Below are 16,963 nucleotides of genomic sequence, written 5' to 3' on the forward strand. Positions count from 1 at the left end.
GTCCCTGGTTCGCGCCCGAGGTCGGGGCGAGGGGACGTACTAAAGTTATACTGTTACACTTACAATCATTGGTGTCTACGCAATCAGCCCAGTCGGTAATTCACTTGTGTCCCCCTGCCAACAGTTCATAAACCATCCTCCTATCAGGTTGCAAAAGGGGTCGGTTTCCTCAACTCAATTTAATGAAAAGGTCCCGCAGTCGAGCAGTGAATTTCAAACACAGATTCCTTATAGGGCACTATGGCAAACCTTGGGGCTAGTAAATATCCTACTGCAAATGTGTTTTGAGTACCTTCCTTGTATTTATATTTCTGCTAAATGTATTCTATTTTATTCCATTGAGCTTTAAAAAATATATTTTTTTACTTACTCCTATTCTTTTTATTGTCGCATTGTGGTGATACTGGTGGTTTGCTTGCATAGCAGGTTAGGAGAATTAACGTGGCATGTTAGGAGAATTAACATAGCAGGTTAGGAGAACTAACATGGCAGGTGAGGATAATTAACGTAACAGGTTAGGAGAATGAGGTTAAGGTTAGGAAAAGGGTTAGGCTTAGCTGAAATTCTATAATTGTCAACCGTTATCCGACACCTAGATGGAGCTGTACTGGTAGCCACAACCATTCAAACCATCAGTCTGGACAAACCATCAGTATCATAACACCTGCAAGTATTTAATTGTACTGTGTACCATGTGTATTCTGCATATGACAAATAAACTTGACTGACTTGAAAGTAATAAGGGCGGCAGGTAGCCTAACAGTTAGATTTTTGGGTCAGTAACCGAAATGTCACTAGTTTGAATCCCAGAGCTGATAAGGGGACAAATCTGTCCATGTACCCTTGAGAGCAAGGCATTTAACCCTAATTGCTCCATGGTTGGCGTTGATAATGGCAAACTCTGGCTGTGAACCCACTCTCAGCGTGAGATGGGATATGCAAAAAATAAAAAATATTCCAATTCACAAGTGTATAATATATACTTGTACATGTGTGAAATAAGACAAATATAAGCACCCACCCACATTATTATAAGTCTCACTCAATCAGCATAGCTGAATTGAAGGTACATTGTCCACTCATGATGGTGACAGATTGTTAATACCATAAGTTGATTTCATTTCCAGTGTCTGTAAATCAACAAGATATTTCTTTCAGATGAATTTAATAGAAATTACAACAAATCAACCTATAACACAAAATAATATTAGAGGCTGAAGGTGGTATTAACGTAATAGGTTAGTCCCAAATTTTGGAAAACTAAAAATACACAACGAACCATCAAATTCATTATGTGCTCAGTGACTGATACAAACTGATGTAGAACACCAGTGTCAGTCAGCTGGTAGTGAAACAGTCAACCAACAGACATGGTGTTTGGTTCAGTCTAGCATTTAAATAAGCCTTTTCATCAAATATTTTATTTCAAACATAAAAGGCATCACATTTTTTTCTTTCAAATAATGTGTGGCAAGAGCGTACAAATACCCATATATGGGCAAGTTGTTTGAGGGATCACAAAATACTTTTTATTTCAAAGGTGATAAAGAACACAGACATGAGTATTATGCCTGTGTAGCTTAAGTGTTTTTCTAGGTAGGATGAATGTCCATGATCATGGGGAGTCCATAAAATTGTCAAGGAAGAAAACATCACGGAGGAGATCCAAAAAGCGTGCAGTCCAGATTTGTTGGAAGCCACCCTCTGCATACAACCGCCTCCACTGACCAATGTTGTCGTATTCCAACAGTTGTCCACAACATCCTAGACCTTGTTCGAACGCTTTCCAAATACATCCTTCCTAGATGAAATTACAGATATAAGATGACTGGGTTGGTGTCATTGGGACCCTACGTTTCACCTCTCCAATCACATACAGATCAGTTACTACCTCAAGTGAGGAAAGGAGGGTGTATTTTCTGACAATTCAAACAGAGCCCTCGAACAGGCACCTTTGTCACTTCTCCCTCACTGTGGATCTACACCTGCTGCTCCCACAATGCCGTTCTGTCTCAGCTGGCTTCTCATCATCTGGTTCTTGGTTTTCCAATCATCAACCTGTGAGTGGGAAAAGGGAATATGTTATTGTGGTATGATTGTGAGTTGTCATAGTAACCCACATCACCAGCTCTTGACCAACACCGATGCACTACTAATGCATCATCGAGGTTTCTTTGGCTACGTATAGATCTTTAGCATGTTTGAGAGGATCAGTCTGAGCAAGGTGCTGCGGATGAATCACTGGTCTACAGTCCCCCTGCAACTAGTCGTTATGTGGTCAAGGTTAGCAAATCTGTGCAGCACATTGCTCAGACAGATCCCCTTGAACATGGTGATTGTGTGTTTGAGTGGGAACAATCTGAGCTGCTGCAGTACCTCCTGTCTGAGCAACTGGTTGTCCATGCGTAGTCTCTCCAGATTCTCCAGGTCCACCCCCAGTCTGGCGTTGCTCTGACGCAGCTCCTGGATGTAGTCACAAGCCTTGGACAGGATCCCTCCTTTACTCTGTAGGGAACAGACAGGACAGGAGGACACCACACTGGTCACAGCACTGGCATCATGCCTTGATATATACAATGAACAAAATTATAAAACACAACATGTAATAGGCTTCATAGGCTGAAATTTTAAAAAAGAACCCAGAACTTTTGTATACGCACAAAAAGCTTATTTCTCTCAAATTTTGTGCACAAATTTGATTACATCTCTGTTAGTGAGTGTTTCTCCTTAGCCAAGATAATACAGCCACCAGACAGGTATGGCATATCAAGAAGCTGATTAAACAGCAGTATCATTACACAGGTGCACCTTGTGCCGGGGACAAAAGTCAACTATAAAATGTGCCGTTTTGTCACACGACACAATGTCACAGATGTCTCAAGTTGAGGGGGCGTGCAATTGGCATGCTGACTGCAGGAATGCACACCAGCAATGTTGCCAGAGAATTTTATGTTAATTTATCTACCATGCTTAGCTGCCTCCAACGTCATTTTAGAGAATTTTGCAGTACGTCCAGCCAGCCTCACAACGGCAGACCACGTGTATGCCGTCATGTGGGCGAGCAGTTTGCTGATGTCAACGTTGTGAATGTAACCGATGTGAAATGGTTAGCTAGTTAGCGGTTGTGCGCGCTAATAGCGTTTCAATCGGTGACGTCACTCGCTCTGAGACCTGAAGTAGTTGTTCCCCTGGCTTTTGTGGTGCGATGGGTAACGATGCTTTGTGGGTGACTGTTGATGTGTGCAGAGGGTCGAGGGGATGGACGAAAGTTATACTGTTACATGAACAGTGCCCCAGGGTGGTGGTAGGGTTATGGTATGGGCAGGCATAAACTACAGACAACGAACACAATTGCATTTTATCGATGGCAATTTGAATGCACAGAACTACCGTGATGAGATCCTGAGGCCCATTCTTTTTAAGGTATCTGTAACCAACAGATGCAAATCTGTAGTTCCAGTAATGTGAAATCTATAGATTAGGGTCTAATGAATTTATTTAAATTGACTGATTTCCTCATATGAACTGTAACTCAGTAAAATCTTATAAATTGTTGCATGTTGTTTATATTTTTGTTCAGTATAATAATAATAATGCCATTTAGCAGACACTTTTATCCAAAGCGATTTACATAGCTTGCTACGGCCCACCACCAATCTCCTTTAGTTTTCGAGATTATTAATCTCTGTTGAGGGAGGAGCTGACTTTTACATATTGTGTATATTTAATTCTTCTGAACACAAGTTCAATTCTTGCAAATGTTCTTAAAATACTTACTTTTATGTTCGCTAGCTGGACAGGCAAACACCGCTGGTACTAAACTGTAAACCAATCAAAACGTGTGTAGTATCTCTGCTGATCACGTCTGCCAATCACGTTATCCTTATCTAAGGTAGTAGACACCTGGTGACATCTTGAGAGAGCTCCGACCGACAAACTCCTCAAGCAAAGTCTTATTATTTATTTGTAATCTAACTATTTAGTTATAGAAACTTGATACCATCAATGCAAGCTGTAAAATGACTCCCAACTTAGAACACAGCAAGTAATGTAGCTAGCTTGCTAGTTACAACAAATACATATGTTGCTAGCTAGCAGTAGCAGATAGTTTTATCACTAGATGCGCCGAATACAACCTTACCGTGATATGCTTACTTACGAGCCCTTAACCAACAATGCAGAGTTTAAAAAAGTACAAAAACATTGCTAAATAACTATGAAAAATAGTACCAAAATAACAATAACGAGGCTATATACAAGGGGTATGGGTTAATTGAGGTAAGAGCGTTTTAGCTATCAGTTTATTACAAGTAATTTGACTACAAACATCTATAGGACAAGTAGTGTAAATCTAATAGTCATCAAGGCAGGACCCAGTCATTTATTTCATACTGACAAATAATAAATCCCACATTATCCCTGTCAATAGTTGGAGTAGGATGATTGCAGAGCACCCTGCCTCAGACTGTCAGGATCTTCATTTTCCAGCTCACAAACTCCATTCCTTTGCTGTGATGATTTATTTGATGAATTCGTGTCTCTCACTTTTGAAAATGAAAATACTGGAAATAAATAAATAAAAAATATATATAAAAAAAAATATCCTTGTACAGTGTAGATCTAATTAAATGTAAAGGATTCTAAATTAATATCTAAGGGGCTTTTATACAATTATAATGCAGTGTTAATAATACATTTATATATTTGCAGGGGTTGATGCATTTTTTTATTGGGGCAAATCTGGTTTTAGAGTACTTAAAACAATGCATTTGGTGGACACGGTAAGATGGACTGATGGTTGAAGATGATGAGCGATCAGCAAAGGCAATCAACATCGCTCTAATCAGTCAGAAGACAGCTGAAAAAACTTGAGTGGACTTATGGAAAGGCTCTGTAAAACATCTTATATATATATATATATATATATATATATATAATATTATTTATTTCAGAACATTAACCATGTGTGTTCTCGATATCTACTGTTCTGTAGTTTCGACCCAATGATTAGTCTGACAAACAAAGAACTTTGCGTGCTGCAGGCCCAGGCATGGATCAAAGCTGTCGAGACATTCAATGACATCACCAAGAGATATGGCGGACCCTATGTCAGAGAGGTGTTTTGGGGACCACGTCGTGTCTATTGTCCTGCTAATAGCCCTTGTGAAAAACAAGTGTTTGAAAAAAGAAATCCCCCTTCCACTTGCCTCTTCTATTAATTTTGAAAGACTATTTTTATCATTATTTTATTAACATGTTGAAGAAATACTGTACACTATATGCTTTATCCAACATTTTGCGGTTGCATGAGGTTTGGACTTTAGAGAACTTAATACATTAATAAAAAATAAAAATTACATTTAGCCGAGCTATCCTTTTGTAAAGGTTGAAGAGTGTATAGTCCTGCTAATAGCTCATCATCACTTTGATCATGCTATAACATACTGTAGCACCATTACCAGGATCTCTATTCATTTAAGTGAGCAGATTAGGGCTTTCAGGAAGAACGGAAAATTGCATGTCAATTCATAAACCATGTGCCATGGAATCGGTACATCGAAAATCTCTTCCCGACTATTTAGCTAAGTGATGAATCTCATTGATTTATCAAGACCAGTCCCCATGCTGGTCTCAGAGCAGCGCAAAACAGCACTGAAATAGTTGACCACACACGGGTAGGCTATTGCTTCAAATCATATTGGAACAATTGGATGACTTTGGGTGTTCCAGTAAGCAGTAAGCTTACCTTCATTAGCCTACTTTATTCCAATATTTATGTAATTCAGTGATATTTATTCCCATAGTAATTCATTATGGATCCATAACAAAATAAACATTAACATTTTGAAAGAGTATTTTTATAATTATTTTATTAACGAAAGCATTAAGATGTTGATGAAGAAATACTGTACAGTATATGCTTTATCCGACATTTTGCGGTTGCATGAGGTCACCCACACGCACTTTAAACATTTGGATAATTAAGCATTTAAAGCATATTGAAGATAGAAGCCGCATGTATATGTTCATTAGGCTACTGTGCAGTTTGACAAGTAAACATATCCTACAGTACATAGTAAACATGGTAAAGTGCCTAATTCCTTACATAAGGGAGAGCAGGCCATGTCCAGACTTTCTCGGTGACCTCAAGTACTCATTAACTCTGTCTATAATGCCTTTTCGGGTTGCATCAGTCATGGACAGAAACTTCTGAGACACAGTATTAAGGATGAACACCTGGAGGTTCACTGGTAAGCCACATTTGCCTCAGGATCCATCCCAGTTGGATCATGCATTTTTTCGGTGCAGCCCGTTGTCTAGCCCTTTTGTTGTCGGCATGGTTGTATGCTCTGCAAAAACACATTCGCGTTTTTAGTACACAATTATCGATTTTATTACAGTATGCCTACACATTGATAGGCTATATACATTCTTTTTTGGGAAAATGCACTGAAACCAAAATACCTTTAGTTTTGGTGATCCTCTCAGCTCCGGCTCATTTTCAAGTCCTCTGGTGGTTACAGTCCTAACCCTGGAACGGGTAGCACCATAGAAAGAAGCTGGCTTGATGAAAACTGTAAGCCGGAAAAGGGTCTGCTCGGACCTAAACACACTGCCGCCCAGGTTTGCAATGCAAATGAGGGCATAAACTGGGTCAAGACGCCAGCAGAGTAAGTAGACCTTTATGTAGTAAAATATTCATCCGTAACTCTGCCAAGCCTACAAGCAAAGATGAGCTGGTGAAGGCAATCAATATGTTTTGGCTTGAGAAATTGACGATACAATTCTCCCCCTACCCTCCTCCTTGGATGGCTTCTTTTGTATTCCAATGTATTGAATGAATGTATGAATTAGTAATTTACCATTCTCATTCTCGGACTGGAAACGTTGTTCCCAGAGTTCAATCTCATTTTCAAGTCCTTGTTTGAAAAGAATTACGATATTTTGGAGATGATTTCGTTTTCAAATAACCGAAAGTAAGCAGTTGTAATCTTGAATAAAGGGAAAAAAAGGCCATTCTTGAAAATGGCGTGAGACAATATGCCCTTTAAAATTTTGTCTGGCTTGCCATTTCAAATAAAATGTAATATATTTTTTTCTCGTGTAATTTAAAACAGGTCGCTCTCCACCCGATTCTCCGCCAATGCCACCTGACTCTCCGCCAATGACGGTACTCTCCGCCAATGACGGTACTCTCCGCCAATGATTAAAAGTTAGAGGATTGGAGGATTCTAAAATTAATATCTAAGGGGCATTTCTCGTTAGGGAAAATCTGGTCTGTGAGAATATCTAATGGACTTTTATATAATTATTATTAATAACCCTGCATTATAAGGATGCATTATGAAAGTAAAATGGTAATATTTTTCCTTTTAGAGACTATAATACAGTGGGCAAAAAAGTATTTAGTCAGCCACCAATTGTGCATGTTCTCCCACTTAAAAAGATGAGAGAGGCCTGTAATTTTCATCATAGGTACACTTCAACTATGACAGACAAAATGAGAAAAAAATTCCAGAAAATCACATTGTAGGAATTTTAATGAATTTATTTGCAAATTATGGTGGAAAATAAGTATTTGGTCACCTACAAACAAGCAAGATTTCTGGCTCTCACAGACCTGTAACTTCTTCTTTAAGAGGCTCCTCTGTCCTCCACTCGTTACCTTTATTAATGGCACCTGTTTGAACTTGTTATCAGTATAAAAGACACCTGTCCACAACCTCAAACAGTCACACTCCAAACTCCACTATGGCCAAGACCAAAGAGCTGTCAAAGGACACCATATACAAAATTGTAGACCTGTACCAGGCTGGGAAGACTGAATCTGCAATAGGTAAGCAGCTTGGTTTGAAGAAATCAACTGTGGGAGCAATTATTAGGAAATGGAAGACATACAAGACCACTGATAATCTCCCTCGATCTGGGGCTCCACGCAAGATCTCACCCCGTGGGGTCATAATGATCACAAGAACGGTGAGCAAAAATCCCAGAACCACACGGGGGGACCTAGTGAATGACCTGCAGAGAGCTGGGACCAAAGTAACAAAGCCTACCATCAGTAACACACTACGCCGCCAGGGACTCAAATCCTGCAGTGCCAGACGTGTCCTCCTGCTTAAGCCAGTACATGTCCAGGCCCGTCTGAAGTTTGCTAGAGAGCATTTGGATGATCCAGAAGAAGATTGGGAGAATGTCATATGGTCAGATGAAACCAAAATATAACTTTTTGGTAAAAACTCAACTCGTCGTGTTTGGAGGACAAAGAATGCTGAGTTGCATCCAAAGAACACCATACCTACTGTGAAGCATGGGGGTGGAAACATCATGCTTTGGGGCTGTTTTTCTGCAAAGGGACCAGGACGACTGATCCGTGTAAAGGAAAGAATGAATGGGGCCATGTAACGTGAGATTTTGAGTGAAAACCTCCTTCCATCAGCAAGGGCATTGAAGATGAAACGTGGCTGGGTCTTTCAGCATGACAATGATCCCAAACACACCGCCCGGGCAACGAAGGAGTGGCTTCATAAGAAGCATTTCAAGGTCCTGGAGTGGCCTAGCCAGTCTCCAGATCTCAACCCCATAGAAAATCTTTGGAGGGAGTTGAAAGTCCGTGTTGCCCAGCAACAGCCCCAAAACATCACTGCTCTAGAGGAGATCTGCATGGAGGAATGGGCCAAAATACCAGCAACAGTGTGTGAAAACCTTGTGAAGACTTACAGAAAACGTTTGACCTCTGTCATTGCCAACAAAGGGTATATAACAAAGTATTGAGAGAAACTTTTGTTATTGACCAAATACTTATTTTCCACCATAATTTGCAAATAAATTCATAAAAAATCCTACAATGTGATTTTCTGGATTTTCTTTTCTCATTTTGTCTGTCATAGTTGAAGTGTACCTATGATGAAAATTACAGGCCTCTCTCATATTTTTAAGTGGGAGAACTTGCACAATTGGTGGCTGACTAAATACTTTTTTTTGCCCCACTGTACATGGCATCCAGGTCAGGATAACCAATAATATACACAAATTACTATCCCTGACTCTTGGTTTTAAGTGTTCATAGGTCTATAAAAGACAGGGTCCTGAAAAAGGGACGTCTCATTTTTTGCTGAGTTTATAATCACTTCTGTTTTCTATTTTTCACTTCTAGACTATCAGAAAGAATGTTGGTACATTATTTTGATCCAAAGCCATGAATGAGTGAGTCACTCAGCAGGTGCCAAGGCTATATGTTATATCTTAAGAATATAACCTAACTTTTTTAAAGCTTCCAAAAGCATAATCAGTGCTCTAACTCCCCCTTGCGGTGGTCTGGAGCAATGAAGCAGTGATACAGGGTAATGTACTAAACCACAAATTACCTCTAAATCCTGCGGCATAATCTCAAAACTTTAAATTGAGGAACCACTGTATGTGGCAGGGTCTACAGATAATCACTGATTACAAAAGGAAAACCAGCCATGTCGGACAGTGACGTCTTGCTCCCGGACAAGCTGAACAGCTTCTTTGCCCGCTTTGAGGATAACACAGTGCCATCGACGCGGCCGACTCCCCAAGGATTGTGGACTCTTGTTCTCCATGGCCGACAAGAGTAAGATATTTAAGCGTGTTAACCCTCACAAGGCTGCCGGCCCAGACGATATCCCAAGCCGCGTCCTCAGAGGATGTGCAGACCAGCTGGCTGGAGTGTTTCCGGACATATTCAATCTCTCCCTATCCCAGTCTGCTGTCCCCACTTGCTTCAAGATGTCCACCATTGTTCCTGTACCCAAGAAAACAAAGGTAACTGAACTAAATGACTATTGCCTTGTAGAACTCATTTCTGTCATCATGAAGTGCTTTGCGACTAGTCAAGGATCATATCACCTCCACCTTACCTGACACCCTAGACCCACTTCAATTTGCATACCGCCCCAATAGATCCAAAGAGGATGCCATCGCACTGCACACAACCTTTACTATGCTGATCCTCAACACAGGGGCCCCATAAGGGTGTTTGCTCAGCCCCCTCCTGTACTCCATGTTCACCCATGACTGTGTGGCCACGCATGCCTCCAACTCAATCATTTAAGTTTGGAACTTACTTCTTTCATCATCAAGTGCTTTGAGAGGTTAGTTAAGGATTATATTACCTCCACCTTATCTGACACCATAGACCCACTTCGATTTGCATTCCACCCCAATAGATCCACAGACCATGCAATCGCCATCGCACTGCCCTATACCATCTAGACAAAAGGAATACCTATGTAAGAATGCTGTTCATTGACTATAGCTCAGCATTCAACACCATCTGGGGTCTGAACCCCGCCCTGTGCAACTGGGTCCTGGACTTCCTGACGGGCCACCCCCAGGTAGGAAACAACACCTACACTTCACTGATCCTTAACACAGATCCCACGCTCAGCTCCCTGTTCACACATGACTGCGTGGCCAAACATGCCTCCAACTCAATCATCAAGTTTGCAAACGACACAACTGGTACGGCAACTGCACCACTCGGAACCGCAGGGCTCTGCCCAACGCATCACTGGGGGACACTGCCTGCCCTCCAGGACACCCAATGTGCTGTAGGAATGCCAAAAAGATCATCAAGGAGTTCAACAACCTGAGCCACAGTCTGTTCACCCTGCTACCATCCAGAAGGCAAGGTCAGTACAGGTGCAGCAAAGCTGGGACCGAGAGACTGAAAAACAGCTCCTCTCTCAAGGACATCAGACTGTTAACCAGCCATCACAAGCCGGCTAACACCCGGTTACTCAACCCTGCACCTTAGAGGCTGCTGCCCATATACATAGAATCTCTGGTCACTTCAATAATGTTCACATACTGCTTTACTCAGTTCATATGTATATACTGTATTCTATTCTAAATGTATTTTAGTCAATGCCACTCCGACATTGCTCATCCTAATATTTATATATTTCTTAATTCCATTCTTTTACATGTGTGTATTGTTGAAAATTGTTAAGACACTACTGCACTGCTGGATCTAGGAACATAAGTATTTCTGTACACCCACGATAACATCTACTAAATATGTGTATGTGACCAATAAAATTTGATTTGAGTATACAGTACAAAACAAGTTATTTCCATGACAGCTTGACCAGGTGAAAGCTATGATCGCTTATTGTCACTTGTTAAATCCACTTCAATCAGTGTAGATGAAGGGGAGGAGACAGGTTAAAGTATTTTTATCCCGTGATACAATTGAGACATGGATTGTGTATGTGTGTCATTTAAAGGGTGAAAGGCCAAGACAACAAATGTAAATGCCTTTGAACGGGGGTATGGTAGTAGGCGCCAGGCACACCGGTTTGTGTCAAGAATTGCAACGCTGCTGTGTTTTTTACGCTCAACAGTTTCCTGTGTGTATCAATTTATTTTATTTAACTAGGCAAGTCAGGTAAGAACAGGGTTTGGCCGGCAGGCATGTCCTTGTCCCATCGCGCACTAGCGACTCCTGTGGCGGGCCGGGCGCAGTGCATGCTGACACGGTCGCCAGGTATACGGTGTTTCCTCCGACACATTGGTGCGGCTGGCTTGTTTCGGAGGACGCACGGCTCTCAACCTTCGCCTCTCCGAGTCCGGACGGGAGTTGCAGCGATGAGACAATTGGATACCACGAAATTGGGGAGAAAAAAGGGTAAAAAAATTAATAATAATATTATATGTTATTCTATTCCTTTGAAAACACATTTTATTTGTCTTGTTTCATACGACCTTCCAAAACAAATTAATAATGGATTTCTTTGTGATGGTGTATATCAATGGATTTATTAAAATAGACTCCAGCCCACATATGCACACCCCTACTCCCACTCCTCACCCGCATGCGTGTGGGAGGTACAAAAGGCTTATGCCGGCAAGAATGTGGTAAAAATGGGCCTGTTTGAAAGGGGGGGGTCATAGAAACATTTCCCACATTTGAATAAGTTGTACAGGCAACATACTGTGTAAGCGCATTCATCTTAGGTAGCTAGGTGAGAAAACAACATCTGTTTTCTTCTAAAAAAGCAGTTATCTGAAAAGTTTTTTTTTAAAGGGAGAAGGGGGGTGCTGTGGGAATAACCAAGAAAGAAGGACTAGAAAGAGAATCTCAGAAAAGCGTCCATGTGAAAACGTATACCAGTTGAATAAAATATGAAGACTTGACTTGAGTACCTGGGAACTCACCTGCCCATTCTTCGTAGCATCCAGGGTGCAGTCTGGGATGGTTTTGGACAGCTGGACGATCCAGTTGTTTATCTTATCTCTGCGTCGGCGCTCAACTGGGGACGGATTAAAAGGGTTGTTTATAAAATGTTTTGAACAAATATAAAACAAGACTTCACAGATCGACATCCTTGAACATTTTCAAGGTCACAGTACTGCTGTATATTCAAGTACCTTCATTGTGTTGCGCTCGTCTCTTGTCATCTCTAGATGTACGAGGAGGCTCTGACTTGCTGTGGAAGAGAAAAAGAGGATTCAAAACAGTAGCCCAATGTACAACATGTAGACCTATCACCACATTCAAATACTATTGGCAATGTCATGTGTTATTTTAACTAGGGTCGTGTTCATTAGGTCACACAACAGAAAACATTTTGTAACATTTTGCAATGGGAAACCAAATGAGCTTTTCTTATTGGACAACCAATGTTCCCTTGAAGAAAGCCTAGTCAGTGACGGGTTATGTCATATCATATCATAACCTGGACACAGAGCGGATGTGATGTTATGTGTTGGATATCTTTGTGGAGGGTGCTATGGACCTCTGGTTTGTTCCGCCCAACACGTCCTGTGGGGACATCATCACATACAGCTGGCCTGGAAGACACAGGGCACTATTAAGCAAACAGACAATGTACAGATTGACTGACTATTTCAGCTGGCACAAATTCGCTCTCTCCACCATGGCCTTGGACCTAACCCTTCAGCTTTTGCAGATCTGAAGTCTCTTGATTAGGTATAACCGGAAAAGTGCTATCTTGCTTACATCTTACAGATATGCCAACATTGAAAGATGGGGCAGGGAGCTAATTGGGACATGTTTTGAATGACATCACTTCAACTGACCGGTGGGTGTGCTCTGAGTGAGCAGTGTTTCTGGAGCTTGTACATTCTCAACCATGGTAGTCTGTGTGGCATCAGTGACGGGGTAGTAGTAGTGAGTCTCTGAGGCTTCCCCCTCCAGTCCCTCAGGCTGGGAAAACACCGCCTGACAGACAGACAACACACATGACAGATATTTAGATAGGAACAGATGCAACTAATAAACTGAATAGACAGCTGGTAGTATGCTTTGCATGCACAATAAAGTGTGTGGGGAAAGGAAATGATGGGTGAAACTTTATCAAGAGATGCACTCCAGCCAAAGGGGATGATATATGTGAGACAAAGCAAACTTGTGAATTGTGTGTGTGTGTGTGTGTGTGTGTGTGTGTGTGTGTCTCAACACCATCCAAGAGTTGTACCTGTGTGACAGTCTGTGTCGTTGCGGGGAAGCCTGTCACCACGCTAACAGCAGAGGCGCCGTCTGTCTGTCCGTCCACCTGTCCATCAGACACCTGGATCACCCGGTACGTCACCTGAACAGAGGGGGGGGATCAGTAAAGGGATCGCTAGGACATAATCTGGTCGTTCAACCTTACAGATGTGCAAACATTGAAGGTTTAGGGCCAAGGGGAAGGGAGAAAATTAGGACAAACTGTTTGAGTGTATGTGGCATGCAAAGTCCCTTCTACCTGCCCTGAGGGAGGGTACAACTCCCCTACCGGCAACCCGCCTCCTTCTGTCTTGAACAGGTACTTGATTGGCTGATCAGACGAGAAGGTGGCTGCAGACTGGATGGTGGTGATGGCAGTTGGGTCATCGGCCGTGGCAACAGCACCTGAGGGCAAGACAGGAGAGTCTTGTAGTTTTTGTATTTTTTATTTTATTTAAGTCAGTTAAGAACAAATTCTTATTTACAATGACGGCCTACCCTGGTCAAACTCTCCCCTAACCCGGACGAAGCTAGGCCAATTATGCGCCGCCCTAGGGGAAGCCCGATCACGGCCGGTTGTGATACAGCCCGGGATTGAATCCGGGTCTGTAGTGACGCCTCTAGCACTGAGATGCAGTGACTTAGACCGCTGTGCCACTCGGTCCCCCAAAGTAATAAATCAGATCAACCTGACTAACCAGTTTTTACGTTAACATTAGCAGGATGTATGAGAGACAACTTGGCAGAACAAGAAGTCTCTTGCTCCAGCACAAGACAAAGCAACAAAAAAAGGAGCCACAGATAGGAACACAGACGGTCGTAAAATGGGAACAGATTGAAAGCGAGAATACTCAATTGAGAGTCTATTGGGCAACTCGGTCCTCAAGTTTAGACTTTTGCTCTAGCACTACACAGCTGATTCATATAATAAACTAATCATCAAGCTTTGATTATTTGAATCAGCTGTGTAGTCAGGGCAAAATCCAAAACGTGCACCCCTTTGGTGTACCCAGGGTTGAGTTTGGGAAACTATAGGGCCTAGGCCCATGGCTATGACAGCGTGTGTACTTGCATAGATCACAGCCTGAATCGTTTCAGTAAACATACATCACATTGACCATTCAGTGAAGCAATGCAAAGGACGTATATAGTTTACACTGAACAAAAGTATAGAACGCAACACGTAAAGTGTTGGTCCCGTGTTTAAGATCTGAAATAACTGATCCCAGTAATGTTCCATACGCAAAAATGTTTTACCGAAACAAATTTGTTTACATCCCTGTTCGTGAGCATTTATCCTTTGCCAAGATAATCCATCCACCTGACAGGTGTGGCATATCAAGAAGCTGACTAAACAGCATGAGCATTAGACAGGTGCTGGAGACAATAAAAGGCCACTCTAAAACATGCAGTTTTATCACACAGCTAAATACCACAGATGTATCAAGTTGAGGGAGTGTACAATTGGCATGCTGACTAGAGGAATATCCACCAGTGCGGTTTTCCGTTGGGCCAGTAACCCACAAAAAAACAAAAACACTAAAGGGTACAACTCCCCTACCGGCAACCCGCCTCCTTCTGTCTTGAACAGGTACTTGATTGGCTGATCAGACGAGAAGGTGGCTGCAGACTGAAAGGTTGCTGGATCGAATCCCCGAACGGACAAGGTAAAAAAAAGTTATTCTGCCCCTGAACAAAGCAGTTAGCCCACTGTTCCATGGTAGGCAGGCATTGGAAATAAGAATCTGTTCTTAACTGACTTGCCTAGTTAAATAAAGGTTAAAATAATCTGTATTCCCAGTCATGTGAAATCCAAAGATTAGGGCCTACTACATTTATTTCACAATACTGGATTTCCTTTTATTTAACTAGGCAAGAACCAATTCTTATTTACAATGACGGCCTACCGGGTTAACTGCCTTGTTCAGGGCAACGCTCTAACCACTTAGCTAACATGCCGCCCCGAATTGCAACTCAGTAAAATCAATGTAGTCGTTGCGTTTATATTTTTGTTCAGTTTATAAGAAAAGTAGTTAGTTCTCACCATTATGATAAATCATAGAATACTCTCTATGGTGCTCACCTTCATCGATTATGGGCACGTCACCGTCGTCATCCGGGCTCTTCTGCTGCCTGTGGTACAGGGGAGAAGGCGGCAACAATCAGCCAGTAGCTAACGTTAACAAGACAACACAAAAGGTCGATTATCCATTAACAAAAGCTTTTTCTGCCACACTTACCCCTTCATCTCGTTTTGCTGCTCTATGCCTTTAAAAAACAGCAGAGGCGATTCTGTCCGCTACAGTTTAACCTATAACGTTATTTACCAGAATCTAAAAATTAGGGCTATATTAAAACCAACCATGAAAAACGTTGCCATGTTTATCTCGCACTGTAAAGCTAACGTTAACTGGCTTGCTAGCTAACTAAAACCTCGATACAGTCCACAACAATTACGAATTAGCTAGGCACCCCTCGTAAATATAGATAGTTAAGCAGTATTAACTGACAAATAAAAATGAGTGTGTGATGGCAATATGTTCTAGCTACGATACCAACTCAAATTCAATCCGAAACCTCAAACACTGCACGGCAGGGCTCGAAAATGGTTAGCTAGCTATCTATCGTTAGCAATGTAAACAAGGCAAATGTGCTAGTTAGCTTGCCAAACAACCAATCGGCGCTAGAATTCGTTAGAAAACCAAGGGAGAATCTCCCCAAATCGCGAGCTCATCATACGTTTAATGCGTGTTTAATCAAATTGAAGCCAAACTAACCCGTAAATATTGTAGCGCAGCTAGTCCACCCATCCATAAGACAAAGATTTTATATTATATTGACAAGATAGTCGAGTGACCGCTCTACATGTCCTCAAAGATGGAAGCCCTGTACCGATTTTTATTATAACTATCCCAAGACCGACCACAGCCTGTCGTTTCCAATATAGTAATGGCGTCTTTTTGTAGGTACTAACTCCGCCATGGTGCGTTGGACATAGCCTATTGGGGAAATTAATTTAGTTTTTGTAAGGGTTTTGGATAAACGCCAAATAAAAGGTATGTGATAAACATAAAACAAAAAGTTATCCTAAACCTATGTGTTCATCTTCATCAGCTAACATCACTTTTTGTGAATTTTGAAGCACTTATTAAATTAAATAAAAAGCACAAATAATTTATAAAGTTAATGTTAACTAACTAAATCTCAAACTTTTAAGATCGCCTAAACCGCAGACCTAATTTTCGGCGTTAATCCCGAAACCCTATTCTTTCCCCATTAATTTTCCACATAGGAATGGCTGAACAAAACAAAGGTAACTAATTTCTGGGTTTCATTATTATGAGCTGTATTGAAGCAAATTAATCATGGCCGCTTTTCCACTGCACTGCCGTGATTTTCACAGTTCCTCGTTTTGTTTCCAATTGCTCACGGCCCGCTTGATTCCTGGAACCCAGCGGGATATTCAGCCTCATTTGATATCTT

General features: G+C 41.6%; 1 protein-coding gene across 23 annotated transcripts; it reads right to left on the reverse strand.

Moving 5' to 3' along the window:
* Window positions 1-1,148: 1,148 nt before the first annotated feature.
* LOC139536849 (upstream stimulatory factor 1-like) lies at window positions 1,149-16,411 on the reverse strand. Of its 23 annotated transcripts, none has more exons than XM_071337511.1 (12): window positions 16,258-16,369; window positions 15,721-15,791; window positions 15,525-15,613; window positions 13,740-13,885; window positions 13,470-13,583; window positions 13,072-13,213; window positions 12,768-12,822; window positions 12,400-12,458; window positions 12,187-12,281; window positions 2,377-2,505; window positions 1,953-2,058; window positions 1,149-1,801 (listed from the first exon to the last, which is right to left on the reverse strand). In XM_071337511.1, exons 2-11 carry the CDS (start codon window positions 15,726-15,728, stop codon window positions 1,969-1,971), a joined length of 927 nt encoding a protein of 308 aa, XP_071193612.1. In that variant the 5' UTR covers window positions 15,729-15,791; window positions 16,258-16,369; the 3' UTR covers window positions 1,149-1,801; window positions 1,953-1,968. The 23 variants fall into 23 exon arrangements, 20 of the variants coding, with proteins under 20 accessions (XP_071193612.1, XP_071193608.1, XP_071193618.1 ...); XM_071337507.1 differs by having other exon boundaries at window positions 12,175-12,281; XM_071337508.1 differs by having other exon boundaries at window positions 1,507-1,797; window positions 12,175-12,281.
* Window positions 16,412-16,963: the final 552 nt, after the last annotated feature.

Source organism: Salvelinus alpinus, chromosome 13, assembly GCF_045679555.1.
Source record: "Salvelinus alpinus chromosome 13, SLU_Salpinus.1, whole genome shotgun sequence".
Lineage (NCBI taxonomy): Eukaryota > Metazoa > Chordata > Actinopteri > Salmoniformes > Salmonidae > Salvelinus > Salvelinus alpinus.